At 39.0% G+C, this 18,302-nt stretch overlaps 1 protein-coding gene across 2 annotated transcripts in view; it reads left to right on the forward strand.

The window, feature by feature from the left end:
- The window catches only part of EXPH5 (exophilin 5), a 119,820-nt gene that overhangs the window by 53,958 nt on the left and 47,560 nt on the right, over nucleotides 1-18,302 (forward strand). For both annotated transcript variants that reach the window (XM_007494875.3, XM_007494874.3), the window contains exon 2: nucleotides 15,223-15,377. In XM_007494875.3, coding sequence (XP_007494937.2) covers nucleotides 15,223-15,377 — 155 coding nt within the window. The remainder of the gene's footprint in view (nucleotides 1-15,222; nucleotides 15,378-18,302) is intronic.

The following is an 18,302-nucleotide window of genomic DNA, read 5'->3' on the forward strand; positions in this document are numbered from 1 at the left end:
TACTTCTTGCCTCGCTCACTCCCTTCTGGGAATACTTCCTTCCTGTAGATACAGCCCAGCACAAATTAGCCCTTGTCTAATATATTTTATTATTATTATTGTTGCATATTATATATCTCATGCATGTTATTATATAATATATTTACTCATTGGAGGTTAGTCTTGTATCACCAAAAGCTCCTTGAAGGCAGGATTCATGTCTTGGCCTCTTTCTGTATTCCTAAAGCTCCTGGTACACTGTTGAGTAGATGGTGTTCATTTATGATTGCATATAAATAATAGAAATACTCATTATGAATAAAAGTCACAAGTGACGCATAAGATAGATTCGTTCTTTTCACAGGCTTATTTCACATAACCTGTTGAAAGGGGAATTTGGTCCGATGGCAGAATCGAGATTGCTTTTGGAAATAAGCCTTAGAGAATTGCAAGCAAGACTTGAGATTCTGAGACTAGCTATTATCTCTAGCAATAAGAATGTGATGGGTTCTGAAATGTTGGGTGAAGATGAAGTGAAAGTCATGCTGGGATATCTGCATCTCATTTCCCATCAGAAGTTACTGCGTATTGGCATTAGAAGGGACCCCAGAGTGAGCTGCATCTTCTCCAGTCCTCTTGAGTTCCAAAAGTATATGTAAACTCATAAAAGGGAAAGAAGCAAGGGCTGCACGCTCTAGGGCAGAGGGCAAGTGCTAAGTAATGGAATGGCTGGGAATCATTCAAATTGTAGGTGTTAAAAAAAAAAAGTAAGAGCAGCTAAGTGGCTCAGTGGATTGAGAATCAGGGCTGGAAATGGGAGGTCCTGGGTTCAAATAGCCCTGAACAAGTCACTTAAATCCCATTGCCTAGCTCTTACTGTTCTTCTGCGTTGGAATCAATGCTAGTATTGATTCTAGATGGAAGATATGGGTTTTAAAGGGGGGGGGGGGTGAAGGTACCAAGAATGAGGTAGGTAGCCATCAGCCCCTTAAGCAAAGAGGAAATACATAACGACTGCCCGAGTTTTGCACAGTGAAAGACACTTTTAAATGCTACTTTTTCAAATTAAAATCCTTATTTTCAATGCCAAAATTTTAATTTTCTGGGAACTATAGGTATTGAGTTTGTGATGAGTCAAATTGTATTTGTTACAGTGAAGAATCACACCTTCTGTCAGGGAGGGGAGGGCAATTTTAAAACTTTTTCTGGAGCACATAATTTGCAATGGAAAGCATTTCCTGATTCACATAGTTGTTAATGCTTTCTCCCTCCTTAATTTATATAATATTTATCTATTTAAATGTTGTGTCCCCTCCATTTCCCCCACCAAAAATTTATTTCTTGGGGGCAAACTATGTTTTTCTTTTCCTTTTTTGCCCCCAATACCTAGCACATTCCCTCTCAATTATATAAACATCTAATAAATGCTTGTTGAACAAATGAAAGAAATGCCTTATTTCCAAGTTACTCCAAGCCAGTTGCTAGACACAGCAAAGGAACCTGTGTGTCCCTGTTGCCTCAGGATGTCATTCCAGTGTATTGCCATGACTCAAAAGGCCAATAGAATAAAGGGCATCATCAATATAAAAGTTGGAAATAAAATAGAAAACAATCCTTAGCCTATGTAAACCTCTGGTACTTCTGACACTTAATATCAGTGTGATCTTGGGCAATTTATTTTACTTACCAGGGCTTCAACATTAAGATGGGGGATTGGACAAGATAACCTGTAGATCTATTCCAAATATAGGTATGAACTCCTATGACAAGTAGCATATTGCTTGGAGATCCAGCTTTTGCTTAAAGATCTAATAAGGCAAACCCTGCGGTCTCCCAAGGGAGTCATTTCACTTTGAGATAGTCAGGAAGTATCACTCATTGCTTCTAGTTCTTCCTTTCTGGGATCAAGGAGGACAATTCTAATTTTCCTCCAGTTAATAGCACTATAAATATTATAATTCAAGATACACATCACTTCCCACCAAGTTCTCTCTTTTCCAGTTTGAACATCCCTTTTGCCCTCAACTGACCCTTAGAGAATGACATGATCTTAAAGCCCTTTACCATTCCTTATCAGAGAATGACATCTCAGAATTTCAGAGTTGGAAGAAGGTAGAATCCAACCCAGAACAAAAATCTCCTAAACTTTATGCTCCATAGGAAATGGCATTTTTCTTATAGTAAAACACTGAATGAGAAATCCACTGGAGGGGTAGGGGAGGTTGGCAAGGAAAGACCTCAGCAGTTTTTAAAAGACACATATTTTTTTACCTTACTCAAGAGATACAGTTGTCAGGATTTCAGAGAATTTAAATGAATCATATTATCTCAATTCATTTGAGTGTTGGTATTACTTTTTTCACTTTTTAGGGAACTTCTGCAGCCTCCTAGGAATTTTTCTCTGAAGTCAGCTAGCTTCTTGCCCCATGTTGTGTTGTTGCTTTCATTAATTTTTTAAAAGATTTTTCTTTTTTATATTTCATATTCATATTTAAAGTTGTTTATTTAATATTTTCATATTTTATTGTTATTTATATATTTCATGGCCCATTTTCAATGCACTGCTGATTTCCACTGATCTCTGCCCTCTGAACGTTTTGAATATGGGTTAATTCAGGAAAGAGATCACTGATGATGTTAGTAATAGCCTTTCTTTTGTAACAATCTTTTCAGAGGGAGCTGCTCAACACTCAACAATTGAGTCCTCAGTTGCAGAAGTCAGTAAAGGGGAAAAAGTGCTTTCCTCTATTCATGTTTCTTCCTGGGGAGGGGACATGCTTAACTCTAAATCTCTTTTCCTTAGTGAATGAGGGCAAGTATAGGATTGGTGCTTAGAAGTGGTATCTTTCTGGATAGGAAAACCAAAGGAGACCCTATACTTGTAGTGGTTAGGTCTTATTTTCAGCCCCAACTTTCTAGAAAATCCTTGACTTAGAATTTTAATGTTCCTCATGGCATTAAATACTTAAAGTTGTATTTCAGGCATCTTCCCTCCAGAGGCAGCATGATGTAGGTAGTAGATACCACCTGTCTTGGAAATAAGAGTTTGATTCCCATTTTTCACAGATATTAGCTACGTGAACCTGGTCACAGTTCACTTAACTAACTTCTCAATGTCCTTAGTCAACTTTCTAAGAGGTGGAGTTCTTTAATGGGAGTTTTTTACACCAATGAAATCACAGGCCAGTACAAAAAATATTCCCACTTAAGGCATGCCATTTATAACTTTCTATGTGTAATGGTTGTCAAACAGAAAGAAAATAAATTCATTCTTGCTAGAAATGACAATTTTTACTGATACTTAATGAAAAGATCCTTCCTCAACCATTTTGCACTGCAGCAGTATGGTTCTAATGATATTAAGCAAAGATATTTCCATAAGAATGTTGGTGGAAATCAGAGTTTTAGAATACCACTTACATAGTCAGCCAAGGGTGGACTGAAAGGCAAAAAGACAATAGAAGGAAACACCATATGGAAGGAAAAATACTAGATTGGGTATCTAGAATTTGGGAAGCTGGTTCCAACTTTGCCAATAAGTCATAAAACCTTGAGCAAGGCACCTTCCTCTCAACTGTAAAAAGAAGGAACTAGATTTGAGTATCTCTAAGACTACTTCCATCTCATAATATTCTAGGAATAAAGGTAGAACACACAAGTGCAATTAGGAGAAGTATTAAGGATTAACTTAGTTCAGAGGAAGGAGAAATCACATCCACTCCCACAAGGGAAACCAAGCTTTATGACATTTGGTTATAACCATAGCCTACGAAGACTAATCTCTTTGTGTAATGTTTGGAAAATGATTAGTATACTGACTGCAAAAAGCTGTTACTATTTATGTTCCAAGTTTTGCCCAGGTTTGCCAAAACGATAATGCAGTTTAGGTCAGATAATTGTAATGTACCACTTAGCTAGATATAGCAGCAACTTGTCAAAAAAGATATTATGATGTGAATTACACTTGAATAGTATCACACAAGTATTTGCTATCCTCAATGGATAGAAGTAGTCATATTTAGTCAAATTTTTTTTAAAGTAGTGTATTTAGTCTGACAACCAAAATCTGATTCTGGTTGACTTCTTTCTGCTCCTTTTATGCAAAAACTGGACTGAGAGCTTTAATAATTATCCTAAAAAAATTTCACCTAAACTTTTTTGTAGAAGAAAAGATTTAGAAGCAAAGTAGAGGCCTATCAGAACGGCTAAACAAATGATCATACCTGAATATAATGGGATATAAATTTGCTCTAAGAAACAATGAATACAGAGAAGGAAAAAAAGATTTAGATGAAGTGATTCAAAATAAAGTAAGTAGAACCAGAAAAACAATATATACAAGGACTGTGCATTATAATGGGAGGACTAGCAGTAAAACAAACAAACTAAACACTATAAAATTATTATGCCTAAGCTTGAACTAAAAGGAAGATATGTGAGAAGGGAACTCCTCCCATTTCTTTGTAAAGGTGTTCATCAAGGAGTTTGGTAATGGATGTGGAACATTACGTATAATATCTGACTTTTTTGATAGGCTGGTTAGTTTGGCTGAGATGTATTTGCTCTTTTTTATTCTTCTTTATAAGGGAAGGCTATTTCTTATAAGAGAAGGCAGGAGAGAGACATCAGGAAATATAAATAATGTAAAAACAATATATAGAAATAATTTTAAATAAATCTAAATTTAATTTTACCATTATGTTTACTTTTTGCATAATTAAAATAGAAATACATTTACAAATTAGAAAATGTCTATCTTGGCACAATGGATGCAAGTAAACATATATAGAGCCAGTGTGGACAGCTTGATGGTACAGTGGATAGAGTACCACATCTGGCATCATAAAGACTTGAGTTCAAATCTAGCCTCAGACATTTACTAGCTGTGTGACTCTGGGCAAGACACAACCTAAGTATCACTATACCCATCAGTGAAATGGAATAATAATACTTTATTTTGCCTATATCAAAGGGCTTTTGGAAACCTTAAATGCTGTATAAATGGCAGACATTATATACATATATATAATAGATCCATTATTGATCAGGATTCTCCTTGCTGCGCATCAACTCATCTTCTTTCTGGTTACATAGTTCTCTGATAGTATCCTTTATTTCTAATATACAATTACTCATTTATTAATTGCTGTAGCCTAGAGATGCCCACCATACTCTTCTCTGCTACCATTTAGGTTAGACCTAACTTCAATTTTGATAAATATAATCATATGATATCACAAGAAGAATTTTGGCTCTTAAATTATTAGCCTTTGTTTCAGGGAGAAGAAAATTGAAATCATTAAAAGAACTATGTAATATCCCAAAGGCTATCCAGAGAGTAATAAGATAGAAATGTGAGCTGTTATTATAACAGATTACAAAGGCTTCCAAAGAGGATGTAGATAGCTTCATATTATTTGTATTAAATAGCAAAGTAAAAAGTACATAGCCAATATGTTTTTTCTTTTACAAGTAACCTTGACTGGAATGTGACTATCCAGAACACTTATATGAAAAGTTCCCTGATCAAGTTAAACAAATCACTGTCAGAGTGAAATACAGTTCAGGAATACTTTGCCTCACATTGTTAACTGGTTCCAGAAAAAAACTCCTGAGGTGAAACAGCATTACAAGATGCAATTGGTTCTTTAAGAACAATATTTATGCACAAGCAGTAGCAACAGTAAACAGGCTTATACTTGGGCCACTGGGACTTTTGATATATAATCTGTACCTCCATCAGTCAATTTCAGTCAGAGTGAGGTAGCATAACCTTATTACAGGATTTGGTCATAATATATTAATGATATCCTTGTGAAATATTAGCTAGGGCAACATCAGGTGGAGGCATGTCCATAGAAGACTTTCAGAATATTTGTATGTTAGCACTATTATCCTTCTCCTCCTCTTTCTCCTCCTCCTCCTCTTTCTTCTTCTTCTTCTTCTTCTTCTTCTTCTTCTTCTTCTTCTTCTTCTTCTTCTTCTTCTTCTTCTTCTTCTTCTTCTTCTTCTTCTTCTTCTTCTTCTTCTTCTTCTTCTTCTTCTTCTTCTTCTTCTTCTTCTTCTTCTTCTTCTTCTTCTTCTTCTTCTCCTCCTCCTCCTCCTCCTCCTCTTCCTCCTCCTCCTCCTCCTCCTCCTTCTCCTTCTCCTTCTCCTTCTCCTGCTTCTGCTTCTTCTCTTCTTTCTGCTTCTTTTTCTTCTTCTTCTTCTCCTTCTTCTCTTCTTTCTTCTTCTTTTCTCTCTCTCTGTGTCTCTGCCTCTGTCTGTCTCTATCTCACTGTCCCTGTCTCTGTCTGTCTCTGTCTCTGTCTCTGTGTGTCTATCTGTGTCTGTGTCTCTGTCTCTCTATCTTTGTCTCTGTGTCTGTCTGTCTGTCTCTCTCTCTGTCTGTCTATCTATCTATCTATCTATCTACTGATTATATCTATCTATCTTTCTCTTGTTGGAAATGCAAGAGCACCTCATAGCCCCAGCCCAACTCTTATTGGCACAGAAGCATTAACCTCCACAGAAACTCCATTTTCCAACCTGGTCGAGTTCATTCCTTCTTGGGCAAACTAATAGCTCCCATTTCTGGGGAACCAATAGAGTAATGCACTGTATTAGAATTTGGCATGGATCCCCTATTAGCATTGCCTACTGCGTTTCAAAATACCTAGTTTGAGAACCACCAACCTGAACCTCCCCAGTAGTAAGTATGGTTCCCCTACTCCCTTTTAAAAGACTATTTTTATGTAGAATCTACAGGTTTCTCTTAATTTCTATTTCTTTTACCTATAAATAGCTTGTATCTTGCCTGTGAGCGAAGTCAACATTCATCACATTTACAAGCCAGTTGAGCATTGAACGTATCATTGTGTCCCTACTTTAAATGCATAGCTCTCATTCTACCTGGAGTTAATGATTTAGCTTCTGTGATGTTTTAAGGTACTTTAAGACTAGGGGACCAAAATGAATGATTTATAGAGTCAATTATTTTATGCCAACAAGTGCAGTCAACTGTTGAAAGTATACAAACTTTGTATATTTTTTGAAGTATAAGGGAATGTTAAAGTACAATTTTATTTGTTACTTAACTAGAAGCCAAAACTATTTTCCTTTGCTAGCCTTTTGACAAGGGAAAGAAAAATCATTTCTTTCTAGGCTACAGTTATATCCCTCAGTTTCAGAGAGAAATTAATTTCTTCACAACTCTCTGACTGACCTGGATTCTGTCCACAGAATTACTTGAATGAAAGTTCCTTTTCACATGGAAGATGCAGTCTAACTCTTCCCCCAACTCAGCTCCCTAAAATGTTCCTGCTTTAAAACTTTGGAATTATATCATTTCTGAACCCTTAATGTTGCTAAAAGCTCTAAGTTGAGTTTATATTTCTAGGTCAGATATTCTTATCTGATAAAATAATAATTGTAAGGATGAGTATACCCACAATTTCATTACCTATTATGATTATTGGGGGAGAGGTGGGCAAAGGAGTTCATACAACACTTATTAATACTACCCAACAATCATAAATAACATTGCCAGATTAAAGAAGCTTGGCTATGTTTAATTAGACTGCTTGGAGGCAGGGACCATTTTTTACTTTTTGTTTGGGTATCCCCAATGACTAACATAATACTTGGCCCTTAGAGATATGAACTAGGCTTGGGGTTTCACTGGTGTGGGAAATTTCTAAGTGAGAAAACTCCTTTTACCAATGCAAGTCTGTACCTTTTCTGCATGTGTCACCCAGCAATATATATCCCAGTGGGGCAACTTGAACCCAAGTTTTCCTTGGCTTCAAGGCTAAGTCTTTTTTTTGTTAAACCCTTAAGGTTAAGGGCTAGGCAATGGGGGTTAAATGAGTTGCCTAGGGTCACATAGGTAGGAAGTATCTGAGGCCAGATTTGAACCTAGGACCTCCCATCTCTAGGCCTGGCTCTCAATACATTGTGCCACCCAGATGCCTCCATTAAGTCTTTATCTATATAAGGTTGGCTGGTATGTATTAGGTGTGTGATAAAAGCTTGATGAATCAAGTATTTTTTTAAGTACTTAATATGTGCTAGGTCAAAGAAAATGGGATTTAATATGAACAGAAGCAGCTGTGGTTTTCCCTCTCGTTTCTGAAATAGCCTTACCCAGGACAAATCACCTCAATAAATTAATCCACTTGCATTTATTAAGGCAGCATGGCATAATAAATTGACATCTCATCCTGGAATCTAGGAGGACATTAATTCACATATCACCTCCAGTACATACTGGCTGTGTGACCAAGGACAAGTCACTAAACTCAAAGGTAACTAACTGCCTAAAGCTAGAAACTGCCAAGAAGGTGCTAGACTGCTCCTGGGAGTTTTCTATATCAACCAAATCAGAAGTCCAGTCCTTAGATCTATAAAATAGATATTATATGAAGTGCTGGAGATAAAAAGACAGCTGTGAAATAGTTTCTACACTTAAATAGTTTCTATTCTAACAGAGGAGATAATATGCCCACATGTAGGTACTGTTGTTTAGTCATTTTAGTTGTATCCAACTCTCCATGATGCTAGTTGGGGTTTTCTTGGCAAGGATACTGGAGTGGTCTGCCAGTTACATCTCCAGCTCATTTTACAGATGAAGAAACTGAAACAAACAGGTTAAGTGACTTTCCCAGGATCACATAACTAATAAGGGTCTTGAACTCAGGAAGACCATTCTTCTTGACTCTGGGCTCCAGTGTTCCCTCCACTGTGACATCTAGCTGCCCTATATGTAAGCATTCATACACACAATAAATATAGGGTAGCTTGGGAAGGAAGCATACTAGTGACTTGGGGGAGGGTCAAGAAATGCATCATTTGAAGATGACATTTGAGCTGAGTTTTCATGGAAAGCAGGGATCCAAGAGGAAGAAGTAGATTCCAAGCATGAGACAAAGAGAGTGCAAAGGCATGGAGATGGATGGTTGAAATGGAGAGTATGTGGAAGGAAACAATTTGTAAAAACAAAACAAAACAAAAAAACTTTGGAAAGAAGATAGGAAGGATCTAGATTGTAAAGAATTTTAAATGCCAAATACAAGAATTTAGATTTGATCCTAGAGGCAGTAGGGAACCACTGGAGTTTATTGAGGAGGTAGGTGAAGAATTGGATTCTTTTTAAGGGAAGGCTCTCTTGGGTGACTATGGATGAAGGAATAGCATCAGGAGAAAGGCTCAAGGTACAGAGACCAAATAGGAGGCTATCAATTGTCATGATACTAGTGGGAGATGATAAGGTTCTGACTTAGAATGTGTTGAGTAGAGAAGAGAGGACATATGTGTCATTAAGGTTGTGAAGAGAAATCTGGCAACTAAGTGTCTATGGGGAGTGATTAAGAGTGAGGAATCAAGGATAGCACTGAGGATGAGAACCTGGGTGACTGGAAGGATAACAAGAGTAAAATAAAAATCCAAAAGAGAGCTATTTTGGGGGAGAAAGATGAGGGCTGCTTTCGACATGTTAAATTTGAGATCCCTATGGAGACTTAAGCTGTCAGTGTCCCCACATAACTCTCTAAAAACTGTAAGTTGCAGAGCAAATGTTGACCTTCCCTGATGAAGAAATTTTCAACATTGAGGATTCTCTTCTCAGTAAAACTGTAGTTTTTGTTTTGTTTAGTTTTAATTACTCTTGGTCAGTGCTGAAATTTAATTAAATTGTTGAATTGATTTGAAATTGCTTTCCATGAGTTATCTTCTTGCCTTAGTATGTTTCTTTTCTGTGAATTCTCTATGGTCCTATCTCAAAGTTAAATAGTAACTTTCTAATATATACCATGGAGACTTGAGTTGTAAACACCTGACCTATAGAAACTGGCTTAAACCAGAGTACCCAAAAAGCCACATGGGAGACTCTGTAATACAATAGCCAGAGCCTAACTTAGATTCAGCAAGTTGTTGTTTGTTCAATTTTCTGACTCTTAGTGACCCCTTTTGGGGTTTTCCTAGCAAAGATAATGGAATGGTTTGCCATTTTCTTTTCCAGCTTAATTTACAAATGAGGAAACTGAGATAAACAGGGTTAAGTCATTTGCCCAGGATCTCACAGTTAATCAGTGTCTGAAGCTGGATTTGTACTCAGGGCTTCCTGACTAGCTCCAAAAAGCAAGTAAGCTCGTATGTCTGGAAAGGGAGAAATACATACTAGATAAGGTATAATAGGAAACTAGGGGGCACAGTGGATAGAGTGTCAGGCCTGGAATCACTTGCCAAATGTAATCATGAAGAGTCAAACACAACTGAAAAGCAACTAAATAGAGTAAGCAGAGAGATAGCAAAGGGAGAAGATGGACAGGGCAATTTGTAATTGTACATTTGTGGAGGTGGTATTAAGACTTGAATCCTGTTTGACACTAGGACCCTAGGCAAATCACTCAGTCTTTCTAAAAGTATCTCTTCATCTGTAAAATGGGGATAATAGAAATTGCAGGATTATTGTGAGCCTCTGTAGATAAAGTTCTTTGAAAATTCCATGTATTATTGGTTACAGATTATCACATTTGTAACTTGGGAATTGCCAATAGTAGCTACATGCTTGTAGTCCTTTAGTTTGAACCTAATCTTGCTTCTAATATCAAATATAAATTCTTCTGTTTTCTATTTAAAGGTCTACATTTACAACCTGGTCCCCTTTCTATTATGTGGCTGTCCAATCATGTCTGACTCTTTATGACCCCATTTAAGGTTTTCTAGGCAAAGATGCTGAAGTGTTTGCCATCTCCTTCTCCAGCTCATTTTACAGATGGGAAAACTGAGACATGCAGGGTTAAGTATTTGGCATCTCCTTTTTCATATGTATGTGCATACATACACACATGAATACATCCATAAATGCACACATTTTGCGGCTCCCTTAGAATGTAATTTCCCTTGATGCAGAGTGAAAAGAGCAGAACCAGGAGAACATTGTACACAGAGACTGATACACAGTGGCACAATCAAATGTAATGGACTTCTCCATTAGTGGCAATGCAGTGATATTGAACAATTCTGAGGAACTTATGAGAAAGAACACTATCCACATTCAGAGGAAGAACTGTGGGAGTAGAAACACAGAAGAAAAACAGATGATAGATCACAACATCACAACGTGGTTTGATGGGGATGTGATTGGGGTTTTGGTTTTTAAGGATTACTCCATTACAAATATGAATAATATGGAAATAGGTTTTGAACTATAATACATGCATAACCCAGTGGAACTGCTTGCAGCTCCCAGAGCAGGGAGGGAAAGAACATGAATTATGTAACCGTGGGAAAATATATCTAAATAAGCAAATTTAATAAAAATATTAAACTAAATTTAAAAAAAAAAAAGAATGTAAGTTCCTTGAGGACAAGGGTGATTTGGGGGTTTTCTTTGTGCTGTCAGTCGCTCATGAAGTGCTCATGAAGTGCCCTGTACCGAGTAAGCGTTTAATAACCGCTTATAATTGATGGCTAGGAGGAATGGAAGGCTGAAGGAGCTAGGGGTGGATAGGGGCCAGCACATTTTGTAAGGGCATAGACTATCTATAAGCGTGCCCAGGCTAAATGACCTCTGGTTCTTGGCCTGATGGCTGGGTGATCCGTGCTAGAAGATCCTGGCTAGCAGCAGCCCCTCCCACGTCCCCCTCGCCCCAAACCCTCACCCGTGCCTTATAAGTACAAACCTTTGGACAGAGGGCGGCCTGGCTGCAGAATCACCACGTGGCCCAGGCTCTGTGTGTTGGGGGTGGGGTATAGATAGGGGGTGGATAGAGGAGGGGGAAGAGCACTCGCAGCGCTGAGATCACAGCAAATAAAGTCTGGTTTTCAAACTCTTCCAAGAGTCCTTTCTGTCCCCGCCGCCCCCTGACCATGCAAGAACTTACCCTCCATGTTGAACTCTTGGGCTTGTCAGGAGGGAAATCTCCCTGCTAAACTACATATGTCATGCTATTTGACTACATGTGCGAGCCTTCTCAAACTGTCAAGCAATAAGTTATTTTAAAAGAGGCTTGCGGGGGCATAGGCAGCTCTGGGAGAGAGCCAGGCCTAGAGAAGGGAGATCCTGGGTTCAAATTTGGCCTCAGATATTTCCTAGCTGGGTGAGAGATCCTGGATTTTTTTTTTCCCATGGTTACATGATTCATTCTCTCCCTCCCATCTCCCTCCCCCCTCCAGGTTCTGACAAGCAATTCCACTGGGTTATACATGTGTTACCACTCGATGCTATTTCCAGATTATTAAGTTTTGTAACAGAGCTATCAATTAAAAACAAAACCCCAAATCATATTGATTATTTTTAATGTTTTTTTTAAACCCTTACCTTCCACCTTAGAATCAAGACTATATATTGGTTCTAATACAGAAGAGCAGTAAGGGATAGGCAATGGGAGTTAAGTGACTTGCTCAGGGTCACCCAGCTAGGAAGTATCTGAGGCCAGATTTGAAGGACCTCCTGTCTCTAGGTCAGGACTCTCAATCCACTGCGCTACCCAGGTGCCCCCTGAGTGAATATTTTTTAAAAGATCCCAGAGTGGGAGCAGCTAAGTGGCTCAGTGGATAGAGACCCAGGCCTAGAGATAGAAGGTACTGGATTGAAATCAGGCCTCCAACACTTCTTAGCTGGGTGACACCATTGGCTAGCCCTTACTGCTCTTCTGCTTGGAGCCAATACACAGTATTGGGTCTAAAATTGAAGATATGTTTTTGTTTTTTAAGAAAGAACCTGGTCATTGGAAAAGGCAGTATTTAAGCCTAGCCTAAATAATGAATTTTCAGTGATAGAATTCTAGATACTGCAGCACCTGAGTAAGAAAGAATTTTGATGGGCAGCTAGGTAGCAGGGTGGATAGAGAGCCAGGTCTGGAGTCAGGAAGACCTTCCAATTTGACTTCAGATACTTACTAGCTGTGTGACCCCCAAGCAAGTCATTTAACCCTGATTGCCTAGCCCTTGCCTCTCTTCTGGTGCAGATTTGATAGTTGTAAGGGTTAAAAAAAAAAACCCAAGGGGCCTTGAACAATCCTTCTAGGGTTAGGACCAGAGATTTAGAGCTAAAATAATCATAAGAGATGATATTTAGAGATTCAATCTTTGCAAAAACTTGTTACATGACCCTGGGCAAGTCACTAACTTCTCAGTGAATAATACTGGTCAGTCAGTCAATCAATAAGCATTTATCAAGCACTTCTCATGTTCTAGGCACTGTGTTAATGGTGGGGATACAAATATGAAAAAGAGGGTCCCTGCCTTCAAAGAGCTTACTGTAAAGATTAAAATTTAGGGGGGACTGAGGCATCTGAGGCAGGTAGAAATTAGTTTCTCTCTGCAAGGAGTATTATATTTTTTAGAGGTTTATTGAAGATTAAGGATTTAAAAAAATACAGGATAAGAGACACGTGTCCAGGCCATAGAGAGGCCTAGACACAACCTCACCTACATTATGAAAAAAAGCCACATCTGCCCCCAAAGCCGTAGTCCAAGAGCCCAGAGAGCCCTCAAAAGCCTTTGGATCCGCTTAAATACCTTCTCGATCTCGGCCCAGGTGAGATTACAAGGCATTCTGGGGAAGTGGAACAAAGGCTTGTGGGGGTTGTAGTCCTGTATTCGAGTCTATTTTTTACATTACACTCTAATGGGAGAAGACAACCTATAAAAGGAAGCTGAAAAGGGGAAGGGAAGGGATCCCGTGTAAAGGCTTGAGAGAGAAATCAGGAGGAGAGCATTGGGTGGGAAATGAAGAAATTGGGTTGGTCTGGGCACCCTCCTTAAATAGAGGTGTTGGGAGGAGCTTTTTCCACCTCCCTCTCTTCCAATCACAGGATCCCAAGAGGGCAGCAAGGAGTCCCAAGGCTCATTATCAGAATCCTCAGTTTCCTGAGGGTTCTTTTCACTGCCCCATACTGCCTGATCAAAGGTTATTGTGGAAAGACTCCCTCTGGGCCAAGTTCTTTGTCCTGGGGATATGGCAGGAAAGTGCTGCTCTCAAGGAGTTCCCAGTCTAGTAGGAGAGATGATGCACCTGGAAAGTGTCAACTGCAAGCCCAAACTAATTGTGGAAAGATCCCAGGGTCCTGAGGCAAAAGAGATGGCAATTCCTCCCTGTCGATGCCATTTCCACAGAGAAAACATTTTCTTATGTGGAACCATTTTACAATGATGGGGATTTGGATGGCAAGAATTTCCTTTTCTGGGTTTCAGTAAATATGTTTATAGCAGCTGCCTGGCTGAATATCCACAGAGGTCACCTTCCATGATGATAGCTGAGGACCCCAGTCTAGAAGCCTTGTGATTCCCAATGTTCTTGGGTTTAGATCCTGAGCTGTCTCCATTAGTGTCTGAGGGAACATGGTGACCACTGGCACATGCCGCCTTGTGTCACTCCTTTAGCATCTTTGCTTGGGTTCTGTTAATGTCAGTAGTGATAGGAATGGGCAGCTAGGTGGCACAGGAGATAGAGTGCCTAGTCTGGAGTCAGAAAGATTCATCTTCTTCAGTTCAGTTCTGGTCTCAAAATACTTACTAGTTGTGTGAGCCTGGGCAAGTCACTTTACCCTATTTGCCTCAGTTTCCTCATATATAGAGGAACTAGAGAAGGAAATGGCAAACCACTACAGTATTTTTACCAAGAAAACTGCCAACAGTAGTCACAAAGAGTCAGACATGGCTAAACAACAGCAATAAAAGCAACAATAATAATAATCTCTATCACCTTGGGCAAATTGCTCAATGGTTTCACATGTAAGGGAATGAAGTTGGACTAAATCACCTCTAAGATCCAGTCTACTCTAAATCTTATTCATTTCACTTGGGCATAAAGCTCACCCAAAGTACTTGCATAACCTCTCCTATTTTCATGGCTATATTATGTTTGCTTTTTTCTAGGACAAGTTGGAACTAGAATTTTCCAGTTTCTGGGAGTCTGCCCTTTAATGTCACTACTGGGTCGGGTGTTAGCCCATTGCTCAATCAAGATTGTCCTCATTTCCCTGACATTCATTTGGACTATTGGGAAAACCAGCAGGCTTTCAGTTGTATGTTTTAGGATAATAGCTGAAACACTGTGGAAATTATGCACAGTGAGTGGTAAATAGCATAATCTATGAGGAGCGGATGTTGTAACAAAATACTGACATCATGGCTATAGTCAATAAACTTCAATAAACTCTAGCAGACGCATGTACTTGCTGCTGCACAGGGCATGACTTTCTAAAGGCAGATGGTGCCAGATTAAACAAATGCACAGATACTTCTTTTTCATTTCAGCAAACTCCAGAAAACAAAGAGAGATATTAGATGGCTCCAAGGAGTGACTGGCGAATGGTTTGAAGAAATCCAGAGAAAAAAGTTTCGCAATGACACCGATGTCAACCAGATGTTAAAACAACCGCTCACATACAGGCTAAGGAAGGCAAAAAATGGTGAGATGATGGGTACATGTATTGTCTTCTAGCTCTGCAGGTTGTTTTTTGTTTTGTTTTTGTTTTTTTTAAGGAGGAAAGGGGGATCTGAGAAGGGTGGTCCTGACTTGTGATTTCAACTGATTTCCAGTGGAATGGAAATTCCCTTCACCAATGTAGATTGGCAAGTAGGATCACATAGGAAGATAGTTCTAAAGACTATGTAGATTACATAGGATCTAGTGCTGGAAGGGACCTCACAGGTCAGAGAGTATAATCCTCTCACTTTATAAATGAGGAAACTGAGCCCCAAAGAGGATAGGCAACTTACCCATGTTCATAAAGTTAACATGCAATGGATAGGGTTTTGAATCTAGGTCATCTTAACTATAAGGCTGGACTTCTATCGACTATGTCATGCTTCAATACTGTTAATAATGTCTCTGTATAACTCCAGTTTTCCCAAGATCTTAATAAGTTTGAGCTCCTTTTTGATAGAAGTTTTATAGAACCACAAATTCTAAAGAAGGATTGTTAATCAATTTGATTTAAATTCTTCTAGAATCTCTCAGTATGAGTGTCTTTGGAGCATATCACCTTCAACTGGACCCAGTTCACAACCAAGTCCTTATGGTATTTCAGTAACCTTCTGCTCTTGACTGGGATCCAATATTGATTCCAGATTCCAGTCAATTTTTAATGTCAACTCCTTAAGAGATAATTTGACATTAATAACTTATAAAAATTCAGTTTGTCATTTTTGCAACATTTATAGGTCCTAGATAAAGATATTTAGATCTGAGAGATATCTGCATACAAGTGTTAATTAAATGAAAGGGGGGGGGGAAGGAAGTGTCTTTTAAGTACCAACTATGTGCCAGTTGGCATAGAATGCCAGGAGAAGGGTCAGGAACACTCAACTTCCTGAGTTCAAATCTTGCCTCAGACACTTCCTAACTATCACTGGGCAAGACATTTAATTCTATTTGCCTCAGTTTCATCTGAAAAATGAGCTAGAAAAGGAAATGGCCAAATGCCAAAAAAAATCCCAAAAGGAGTCATGAAGAGTCAGACACAACTAAAACAACTGGACAACAACACATGCCAATTACTATGTTAAGTGCTTTACAAATATTATCTCATTTGATCCTCACAACAACCCCAGGAGGTAGGTGCTATTATTATACCCATTTAAAAGTTAAGGAAACTGGGGCACATAGAACTTAAGTGACTTGCCTAGGGTCACAAAGTCAATAAGTGTCTAAGGCAGGATTTAAACTCCAGTCTTCCTGATTCCAGGACCAACACTCTAACCACTGTACTACCTAGCTGCTTCTATAAGAACTGATGAGATCACCAAAAGAGATTAGAGAGGGAGTGAGGAGACAAGGGTGCAAAATAGAGCCTAAGGGTACACCCACAGTTAAAAGCATCATATAGATGATGAGCTAGTTAGACAAGTAGAAGAGAATCAGGAGTCAGCAGTGTCACGAAAACTCAGAGAAGTGAGACTATCTAAGAGCAGCCAACAATGTAAAATGTAGAAGAGATGGCTAACAAAGATAAAGGACGGGAAAAGATGAATCAATCTGGCAATTAAAAGATTGTGGACAACTTTAGGAAAAAACAATTCAGTTCAGTGATAGAATCAAATTGCCAAGAGTTGAGAAGAAAAAAGGGAATATAGAGTGAAGCATATAATTTAGAGGTTACTTATATTTGCTTTTATGTACAAAAAATGATTATTTTTTAAATCATATTTTAAAAAATCTACATTTTGTACAATTCCTGTCACTACCCTACTGAATCACTAAAATAAAAATTCCTAAAACCAAATAGCAAAATAGATACATGAGAAATGGATAGGTTTTTATTCTGCACCTATCTTAATTTTTTGGTTGTGTATTGGGGAACCAGGATTGAGAAATGACTTTTGCCTGGTATGGAGGGAGAGAAATGAATAGAATTTTATATTTAGAAATGACCATTGAAGTAATCAAGGGCCACCCATCCCTCAACCATAAATCCTCTATGCAATATTTCCAATAAGTAGTCATCCAGCCTAAGATTCTATATGAATATTTCCATTCATCCAATTAACTGCATAAATAGGGTACTGAGTACTAGAAGTAGTAGAAGTGGAATTGTAGTGTTGAGAGGCTCATCTCTGTTTTGTCAAGATCTTCCCTCCCTATAGAATCATTGGCTACCCAACTCTGTAAAGGTCAGCCCAGTTCCTGTGGCCTCTGCTTGGGTACATTATTGACCTGTGTGAGTCTGGGCCAAAGGAGGGCCTGGGAGAGAAAATGGAGGAGGGAGTCTCTTTTCTTTGGGGCGTTTAGCATTTACTCCTAGTAAAGTCCTATTTGAAGGTCACAAGACATAGCACTGGGCACTTAAAAGTTAGACTAATGAAGCCTAAATTCTGACAAGTCCTAGAAAAGCCTAGAGCAGTGATAACCAACCTTTTAGAGACCAAGGACCCAAACTACACCCTCACACTGTGTGCAAGCCCCCCTACCTTACCCTAGACTGGAGAGGGAGGAAGCACTCCCATTGACTGCTGGGCAGAGGGAGGGGGGTGATGAGAGAATGTCCTCAGGCATGCATGGAGAGGGGGGAGGGGAGTAGCCCCCTCCAGCACACTCTGGCACAGTGTGCCATGGGTTTGCCAACACCAGGATAGAGCATAGGACCTGCCGTGGACTCTACATTTATCAACACATGGCCAATGTAGTTAAATTCATAGAGGTTTAGCACTAGAATGGCCTCAGAGTGATGAATTTTGGGGCCACCATAGCAGCTCTTATCCTCCTCTAAATTTCTCCCATCTCCTGTGAGATTCAGTCCACATATCACATTCTGTAGGAGACCTTTCTGGTTCCCCAGCTGCTAGAGCCTTCCCTTCTACTCTGTATCTTATCTGGACCTATTCATTTAGATGTT

Source organism: Monodelphis domestica, chromosome 4 (assembly GCF_027887165.1).
Source record: "Monodelphis domestica isolate mMonDom1 chromosome 4, mMonDom1.pri, whole genome shotgun sequence".
Taxonomy (NCBI): Eukaryota; Metazoa; Chordata; class Mammalia; order Didelphimorphia; family Didelphidae; genus Monodelphis; species Monodelphis domestica.